This window comes from Nannobrachium achirus, assembly GCF_963921795.1.
Source record: "Nannobrachium achirus genome assembly, chromosome: 11".
NCBI classification, from domain to species: Eukaryota; Metazoa; Chordata; class Actinopteri; order Myctophiformes; family Myctophidae; genus Nannobrachium; species Nannobrachium achirus.
In genome coordinates this window covers 59,880,418-59,890,417 of record NC_137820.1, presented here as the reverse complement: position 1 = coordinate 59,890,417, position 10,000 = coordinate 59,880,418, and the positions used below count along the sequence as shown (strand labels likewise).

At 42.0% G+C, this 10,000-nt stretch overlaps 1 protein-coding gene across 1 annotated transcript in view; it reads right to left on the bottom strand.

The window, feature by feature from the left end:
- necab2 (N-terminal EF-hand calcium binding protein 2) overlaps positions 1 to 10,000 on the bottom strand; it is a gene marked incomplete at both ends in the record, with an annotated part of 190,102 nt that overhangs the window by 51,622 nt on the left and 128,480 nt on the right. Inside the window, one exon of the mRNA XM_080736578.1 lies at positions 2,143 to 2,222. Within this exon, the coding sequence (XP_080592704.1) occupies positions 2,143 to 2,222 (80 nt within the window). The remainder of the gene's footprint in view (positions 1 to 2,142; positions 2,223 to 10,000) is intronic.

The window sequence follows — 10,000 nt, the reverse complement described above, 5'->3', positions numbered from 1 at the left end:
CTGCTCTCCCAAAGACTGCTGGGGATCCATTAGGCTAACATGTTCACTACTAGACCAGACTCACAGGCAGGAAGTGGGGAGAAACGTGAAGAGAGAGAGAGGGGGGGAGAACAAGAGAGAAAGAGAGGCAGAGAGAGGGAGAATGATAAAGACAAGAGAGATGCAGAGAGAAGGAGAATGAGAAAGAAAGAAAGAAAGAAAGAAAGAAAGAAAGAAAGAAAGAGGGGGGGGAACAAGAGAAAGAGGTCAGGGAGGGGAATGGAGAGCAAGAGGAAGCATTAGCGAGTGAAGAAGTGAGGAGGAGGGAGAGATGGAGTTGTGTGTCTGCGAGGGTGGCTGCGTGTGTGTGTGCGCGTGTGTATGCACGTGCATACACACGAATGTGTTTGTGAGTGTAGGCTACATGCGTGGGTGCGCGTGGGCATGTGTGTACGCAAGAGTTTGTGAGTGTGTGTGTGTGTGTGTGTGAGAAGGGGGAGGACCGTGAAAGGAAAAATAACAAGACACATTGCCATATTGGTTGTCAGGCCTTTGTAATTGCTGTCACTGCCTTCCCTTTTTCTCTCCCCCTCCATCTCTTCTCTCTCCTCCCATCCCACCATCTCCCCCTCCCCCCACACACTCCAGCATCTCTTCTCCCTCCTCCAGCCCCCCCCCCCCCCACCTCCCACAATCTCCTCTCCCCCTCACACACCACCACTGTATATCGCCTCTCCCGCCCCGCAAACCTTCTATTCCCCTCCTACCCCCACCATCTCCTCGCCCCCTCCCACTGGTATCAAACTCCATTATATACACAATCAAGTATAATTTTACAGTATAGTATAATATTCTGTATAATTTAAGTATAGGGTGATCAGATGACCCCAAAGACATTAGAAGAGCATTAGAGGAGAAAAAAAAATCTTTCATTATTGCTGTATAACATTAGCCTAAAATCAGGGCCGTGGCTAGGTATAAGCGGTTTAGACGACCGCCTAGAGTGCAATCTCAAGGGGGGCGCTGCCAAAATGGAGGGATTTTGTTGAACAGTTAATGAGCCACCCAAACCGACCCAAAACCGACTAAAATCACCCCAAAACCGAGCACGCGTGAAAGCGCATTCGAGAGAGCTGGCATAGAGCGCTGATTAGGCTGGCCACGGGCCTGCCTAAAATGATACAAATAATCATGCAAATCAGGCAACATTATACTTCTGACATGGGGTAAATGTAATCAAACCTAGCAATTTGTGATTACTATGCACTCATGGAAGGACGTTTACATGTGTTTAGTGCTGTGAATAATATCCTCCCTGACCAGTACAAAGTGCAATTCTCGTGGAAAAAGGGTTAGGGTGAGACATTTTTACTAAATATGCATTTTCCAAAAGGATTTGATACCATATGACATGAAGCTACACACGTGCATGCTCTTTTCCCCTGTTTGTTTTCTAGTGTAGATTAATATACTGTAGCTGGATTTGCAAGCTTGAGTACAGGGGGACGTGCAGGCAGCCACAGAGAAGAGGACAGACAGACGTGACTGATATGAATAATATAAAATGTAATTGTGAACATATGTTATCTTCATTATTTATCTATCAAGTTCTCCTCAAAATGAAGTAATCTATCAGTCAAGATCTCCTCAAAATGACGTAATCTATCAGTCAAGTTCTCCTCGACAGTACAAAGGCAGGGCCCTTAGCCAATGAGGTGCAGATCTTTATGCCCATACATAGTGTTACATGCGAGCCCACACTGTTTCGTAGGAACAGTCTTTCTAGTTGTATTTCTTTTTCCTAATGACAGACAGCTGACAAATGTCTTAAAGAATGAAAATGGAATTGAGTTTTGAATTTCCCATGTTGTTGTTCCAATGATACTGAATGTAACTGGAAGTCACAACCGCCATGTTCACGTGACCACGCCGTCCAATATTTCACATAATAATACTGTACAATTTACAGTGTAATGGAAGACGTGGAAGGGTTGAGTTCATGAAGGAGTTTGCACTATGCAGCATAATGCTTAATTTATACTGTGTTGTCTGACACACAAGGCTTTAACAGCTGTGCGGTGAGTGCATGTGTACAGTATGTGTGTGTATAGTGTATGTGTGTATAGTGTATGTGTGTGTGTATAGGACGTGTGTGTTCCTCACCTTGTTTTCCAGTCGACCGATTAGTTCAGCCAGACGATTGATCTGAGTATCCAATCCTTCTTTCCTCACCTCCACCACACCTACACACACACACATACACACAATGCAAGATTAGAAGAATCAATACACAGCTTGCAAAAAAAAAAAAAAAAAACATATAGCACAGTCTAAAAAAAGCAAGCTCAAGGCCCCTCAACGGATGTCCAAAGCCGTTACCTTTCAGGAAATGGACAAATTGATCCAATGTAGTAAATCATAATCAAAACGGATTAAAGGATTTAGAAAAGCGTGTCCATGCATTCATCTTCAGAAGACTTGACTACTGTTTTCACATGTCTCCCCCAAAAAATCAGACGACTGCAGTTGATTCAGAACACTCCTTAAAGGACAACTTTGTTTTTTTACAACATACCGGTATATTAGATTGTAATTACAGATGAGTGTTAAAATGTTTTCATTTACTGCTTTCTATTGTTTCAGTGGTTGGGGGCATCCGTAGAAGTAAGCCAGCAATTTCTTTGTTACTATTTACACCAGCCCCCATAAGTCACATCTGCCCATGAAAGATTGCGGTGCATCTTGGGAATGGGCTTATTGTGTCTAAAAATACATATTTAGCCACCTGCATGCATGCCCCCAACCTGGGGGCATGCATGCAAATCAAAATCGTTAAAATCACTAAAACAATAGAAAGAAGTAAATGAAAACATTTTAACACTCATCTTTTCTCTTCACTAATGACTATCTAAAATATCTAAAAGCTTGTAGATCGGCTATTTTTGGCTAAAGTTCTCAGAATATGGACGTTAGGGTTCTGTGCCAATGACGTCTCATGACGGGTTTTTTGCAAAGGCGTTCAGTGCCAATGACGTCTTTGACGTCTTTTGAGTTTTTTGTATAAAAAAAAAAAAAAAAAAAAAAAAAAACATTTTTTTTTTTTTTTTTAAAGATGTCAAAATGACCTGGGATCAGAGAGATGATTTTCTCTGTTTGTGTGTTGGCTCCCTCGTTTAGCTGATTGAGAAAATGTGTGTTCATTCTAGTGGATGGACACTTTTTTTCATTCAAACAGCTCTATCTCTGGAACCATTTGTCTGATTGACAAAATTCTTTTTGCCACTGAATCACAACAACTGTGTCTGTTTCTGTGGGGGAAAAAATTATATAAAAAAAACATTTTTTTTGATTGCGCAATAAAGAAAAACATACAAAACCGTGGCACAGCTACCTTGGAGCCATTTTGGCATTTGGCACAGAATGAGTTATATAAAAAAGGAGAAAAAAGGTTTCTATCACACAAAGATTTGAAGGACCCCCTGTAGTACCTCTGAGGACCCCCTAGCGGTCCCAGACCCCCTGTTGAAGACCCCTGCCCTAGAATGAAAACTAAAGGTGCAGAAAGCAGCATTTAGTATTTATACTCCACACACTCTATCTGGAACAAACTCCAAGAAAACTGCAGGACTGCTGCTGCCACGATTAGTTATTTTAAATCACAGCTGGAAGCCCTTTCTGTTTGCCGCTGAATTTCATTGAGTTTTTCTTTTCTTTTTCCTCTGCACTGTCAGTTTATTATTATGGTCCTCTTGAGCTCCAAGGTTTAGTTGCTTAGTATTGGTTAAGATCATCAGACTTCCCACATCAACACTTTCTGATATGAACAACATTGCCATCAGCTCATCACGCACTTTCTTTTTTTTTAAACAATTTTTATCCCACGATTTTGTAACCCATTTTCACCCAGTGCCAATTGCCTATGTAATCCTGGGCTCTGCTCTCCCTCTGCCGCACCTGGGGAGACAACGGACAAACCTCATGCTTACTTCAATGCATGGGTAGTCCAAGTTGTTTCTTTTCACCTGACAGGGGGGATTTCCCTGGGATGGACATAGCGCGTGGAAGGAACACGTTATTCCAACTAGTTCCTTTCCCCCCCATCAGGCGCCCCGGCTGGCCAGGGGGAGGCATTATTGAGACCAGGATTAGTGCATGTTTTTGTGAGGGTATCAACCCTAGGAGACACGGGGAGAACATGCAAACTCCACACAGAAAGGCCCTATCGCCAACGCTTGGCACTTTCAATAACAAATGACATTGATCATCCCCTGTATCGCTACTTTGACCTCAAGATACAGAACCTTGAAGTGGGAAAAAGGTTTGTTTTAGCAGGAGTTTTGTCCCCTCAGCCATTGCAGCATTAAACAAACTGCCCTGTCGATAGGATATTTTTTGTGTACTACAGTGTGGTACCTTTAATAAAGTTGACACTTTTTAAAAACAGATCTTAAATCCACAGTTCTTAACTCTTATTCTGCTTTTAACGTTCCTGTTCGCCCCAATTTTTCAGGTCGCGGCGCGCCAATACGGCGCTCGTTCGTTTACCTCGTCTGATGACTGTAAGCTGATGAGGGGTCGCGCGGCCGTGTACTGTAAACACATTTTCCGCGGTGATGGTGTAAAAAATCCATTATGCGTTAACATCAACGGAGACCAATTCACTTCCTTGTTGATTTCCTCTGGCCGTGAGGCTCTGTGGCCAGTGACTGGTCTGAATGTACGGCAACACATAACAGGCAAATTCAAATTAAGTCTTGCATGACGCCGCCCTCTGCTGCCTGGCAGACCAAAGTGCACTATTGCACAATCAAAAAATAATAATAATAATAAATAAATAAATGTCTGTCTATCTACTATAACGTCGCAAAGGTAAGCCGCTTTTTGATGGCACCAGACCCAATAAATAAATAAATAATCTGACAGTAGTAGAGTTAAATCCTTACACTGGCTTCCTGTATGTCAAAGACCTGATTTCAAAATATGACTGTTCTGGTCTTTAAAGCTTTGAATGGTTCAGGGCATAAATACATTTCTGATCTTCCATCCAGACCTCTCAGGTCATGTGGGAAAGGTCTGCTTTTTGTCCCTAGAACAGGGGTCTTCAATGTTTTCAGGCCGAGGACCCCATAGTTGAGAGAGAGATGAAGCAGGGACGCCCACAACCTGTTCATAGATTCTGTATAGTTTCATTGTCAGATTCAGATTCATGTCAATTTGTGTTTTCAAATATTTAATCACTTGAGCCGTCATTACCTAATAAACTTGACCTTTTACTTCTCAGAATTTGGAGTTAGGGTTCAAGTGGTTAATATAAAAAACACACAAAGATTGAAGGACCCCCTGTAGTACCTCTTGAGGACCCCCTAGGGGTCCCAGACCCCCTGTTGAAGACCCCTGCCCTAGAATGAAAACTAAAGGTGCAGAAAGCAGCATTTAGTATTTATACTCCACACACTCTATCTGGAACAAACTCCAAGAAAACTGCAGGACTGCTGCTGCCACGATTAGTTATTTTAAATCACAGCTGGAAGCCCTTTCTGTTTGCCGCTGAATTTCATTGAGTTTTTCTTTTCTTTTTCTTCTGCACTGTCAGTTTATTATTATGGTCCTCTTGAGCTCCAAGGTTTAGTTGCTTAGTATTGCTTAAGATCATCACACTTCCCACATCAACCCTTTCTGATATGAACAACATTGCCATCAGCTCTCACATGCTTGGCACTTTCAATAACAAATGACATTGATCATCCCCTGTATCGCTACTCGAACTCATGCCACCTGGGCGAAGATACAGAACCCAACCTGGTTGACACTTTTTAAAAACAGATGAAAATGTAGGAGTAGCAGCAAAGTGTGTTTTGAAGAAAACATCACAAATGGATGAGGTCTATTATGTGGAGTTGCATCATGATCAAAGGAATCCTGAGGGAAAACAATGCTTCAAGAGTTATAGGCCAATATATGAATACATTTATAGTGTTACCACGAGGTAGGTAAACATGTGGAGTGGATGATATTCCTTGGCGTAATAGAAGTATGCAACCATGGACGCAACGATGGACGATCGGTTTAGTGGTGCTGGAGATTAGCTGTTAACCCATTTAGGCCTAGAATTATTGATGCTTTAACCAGTGAAAAATAGCAGATATACAAGCTTACAGCGCGGCAACGAGTGCCATGCTGCGAGCTTGTAGATCTGCTATTTTTGAAAAATGTGTGAAAATATGTGCAAATCTTTGAATATATGTATTTTCAAAGCGAAAGTTTGTAACTCAAATTTTGCTTCTGGGTGGTCCCTGGAACTAGATATTTTGTGATGGTGGTCCGTGGCCAAATAAATATCAGTTTGGGGGTCCTTCACATGAAAAAGTATGAGAACCACTGACATACTGTAGTAGTCTCTCCAGAACAGACTAACTGAGCTCCAGTTAAGTGAAAAGGACCTTTTCTTTGACGATGGCGAGCCAGATTGCTGACATAGAAACATAGGTTCTTCAAAAAATCTTAGAAGTATTCAAAAGACACTTATAGAATCGGGTCAAAATTCAAATTTTCGCGATTTAGCAGATCTACAAGCTCGCAGCGCGGCACTCGGTGCCGCGCTGTGAGCTTGTATATCTGCTATTTTTCAATAGTTAAAGCATAAAATAATGATACACAAAACAGACAGACAAACTACTGTAACCTAAGACCGGGGCGAAGACCTAATCTCCGGTCTTCTGCCGTCTGGCCAGGCAGAGAAAATGATAACTGTGAATGTATTCTCTCTGTCTGTGTCTCCCTCTCAGTTCAGTTGAGTTCAGTTCAGAGGGCATGAAAGTTCAAATCAATGTTGTTATAGCATCCAGATAAAATATCAACATTTACCTCTGTTTCGCTTTCTCCGTCTCTCTCCCTCCCTCTGACTCTGTTTCTTTCCCTCTCACGCTGTCTCTCCCTCTGTCTCTGTCTCTCTCACTCTCACTCTGTCTCTGTCTCTCTCCCTCTTGCTCTGTCTCCATACACTCCTGTTCGTTTCCTCTATTTCGATTTGGTTCATCATGAATATTTCATCAAAACATTTCCAACATGGCTGATAAATAGGCAATTAGACTTGTTTATCAGCAAGAAGTATGACCTGTTCAAACAGCATAGGGAGAAGGATATAGCATAGGGAGAAGGACGGGAACCCAGGTCCTTTGAGGTGGGTCTGTAATGTATTAGTGGGTGTTTATTCTGATGTGCCTTCTTCCTATAGATATCCAGCTGTGCAGTGGGGGCTTAGAGAATGACTTTTGAATTTGAAAGAATACTTCATATTTCATACAGGCAAGCAAGCACGCACGCACGCACGCACGCACGCACGCACGCACGCACACGCACACGCACGCACACACACACACACACACACACACACACACACACACACACACACACACACACACACACACACACACACATTCCTATCTCACATACACAGGCTATACTGTAGCTTAATGAAATGAACCGCTCACTTCAAACTATCTTTGAATTCTTTTACACTCTTAATAATGAATTAAAAAAGCAAATGTAGGCTACTTTTGCCATCCCTCCACGACCTCAACGAAAGAAGATCCTGGCCTCCCAGCTGGACAATACGTTCAGCCGCTGATGTCAGCTGGGTCCGACTAACGTAACTAACGTATCTGGACCCGATGCTCCTCTAGGCGCTTTTATTAAGCAGGCTCACAATATTTCTACTGTAATTTCAAATAGAGTGTCCAGGACAAGCAGTGGCTCTGCTAATTTAGCAAATTTAACTTACATTCCCTGTCGGGGCTATAGTACAGTAGAATGTCTAAAAAATAAACCTGGCCCTCTTTACATCAGGTCACTTTTAAACAAGCCCTCCTCTGTAAATGATCTAATCTGTGAAGAGAAGCTAGATATAATCTTTTTAACAGAGACTTGGCTGGGCACAGATGGAGCTGTTGCACTTGGCGTCGCCTGCCCACCAAACTATAATTTTATTCCATCAGTGCGCGAAGGAAAAAGAGGTGGAGGTTTGGCGACATTTTTAAATTCAAGAACCTGTCTTTTGGAAGTTTTTCATCCTTTGAATACCAAGCTAACTTATTTGAGAGTCAATCCTCTGTTCTAATGATTACCATATATCGCCCACCAAAATGTAGCAAAGCCTTATTTCTTACAGAAATATCAGAACTTTTATCTATCTGTTCCACTGACTATGAGAGAACCTTGATTGCTGGCGATGCAAATTTACATGTGGATATTGTTACAGATGTTACTGCTATGAGTTTCTTACAGTTATTGCATTCCCTTGATTTTGTTCAGCATGTTACCGGACCAACCCACAATCAGGGCCACACCCTAGACCTGGTGATCTCTAAAGGGCTAAGTATTTCTATGGACAGGATCATCGCTAAGCCTGACTTATCGGACCACTATTTACTGTGTTTTAATATGACTGTCTCTGATCTAGAAAAATACAATAGAGAATATACTATAAAAAAGAGATTTTTCAGGGCATCGGCAGCAGAAGAGTTTGCTCGCCATCTTGCATGTGCACCCCCCCTTCCTGATATTCCCTCAGTAAAAAATTAGAGTCAGCTCTGGATATAGTGGCTCCTATGAAAACTAAAAAGAAACATAAAGTAAAAGAAACACCCTGGATAAACGATCATATACGCTCACTCAAGAAACAATGCCGCAAAGCAGAGCGAGCTTGGAGAAAAAATAAACTAACTATCCACCTAGAGATTTTTAAGTCATCAACAGCCACGTACAATAAAACCATGCGTCTGGCTAGGCAGGCCTATTTTTCCGGAATTATTAATGAGAACAAGAACAATGCTAGGGTCTTATTCTCCACTATTGAACGCCTCTTAAACCCCCCCCCCCCAGTCCTACAAGCAGTCACTCCTTGCCTCTAAAGCAAAGTGTAATGAGTTTGCATCCTTCTTTGACAACAAAATTGTGAACATTCGAGCTGGTATTTTTCCAGAAACACTGAAAACGGCCGTAGTTAAGACTCAAGAAACACAACCTCGACCCGTCCATGCTGTGTAATTATAGACCCATTTCCAATTTGCCTTTTCTGGGCAAGGTCCTAGAAAAAATTATCTTTCATCAATTGGATGTATTTCTGCAGAACAATAAGGTGCACAACAAATTCCAATCCGGCTTCAGGAAAGGACACAGCACAGAAACTGCACTTTTAAAAGTAATTAATGATCTTAGGGTGTCTGCTGATAACAAAAATGTATCCGTTCTCCTACTGCTGGACCTAACGGCGGCTTTTGACACAATTGACCATACAATTCTAATACAACGTATTGAACACTGGGTAGGGCTGTCAGGGACAGCTTTGTCCTGGTTTTACTCCTACCTAACAGGCAGAAGCTACTTTGTTAATCTAGCTGACTTTGAGTCAAACAAACACAACATCTGCTCTGGTATTCCACAGGGCTCAATTCTTGGTCCTTTATTATTCTCCCTCTATATACTGCCGCTGGGAGAACTTATTTCCGCTCACGGTGTGAATTTCCATTTCTATGCTGATGACACCCAGCTGTACCTTTCGGTAGCTCCGGACGACCCCTGTGCTCTAGACCCATTGCTGACCTGTGTGTCTAGCATAAAATGCTGGATGAGTGAGAACTTTCTCAAGCTAAATGAGGACAAGACAGAAGTTCTCATAATTGGTTCTACTGCGCAGAGAGAATCAATAATAAGTAGACTTGGTAACCTGTCTAAAGAAACTAACACTTCTGTAAAGAACCTGGGAGTGATCATTGACGCTGAATTGAATTTTAATACACACATTAATCATGTCACCAAGATTGCCTTCTTTCACCTTAGAAATATTGCGCGAATTAGAGCCTATCTGACATTGGACGATGCAAAAACGCTGATCCACGCTTTTGTTTTCTCTCGGCTTGATTACTGCAATGCACTTCTATCTGGTCTGCCAAAGAAAACAATTGACAGTTTACAACTTGTTCAAAATGCGGCAGCCAGAGTTTTAACTAAAGCTAAGATGAGA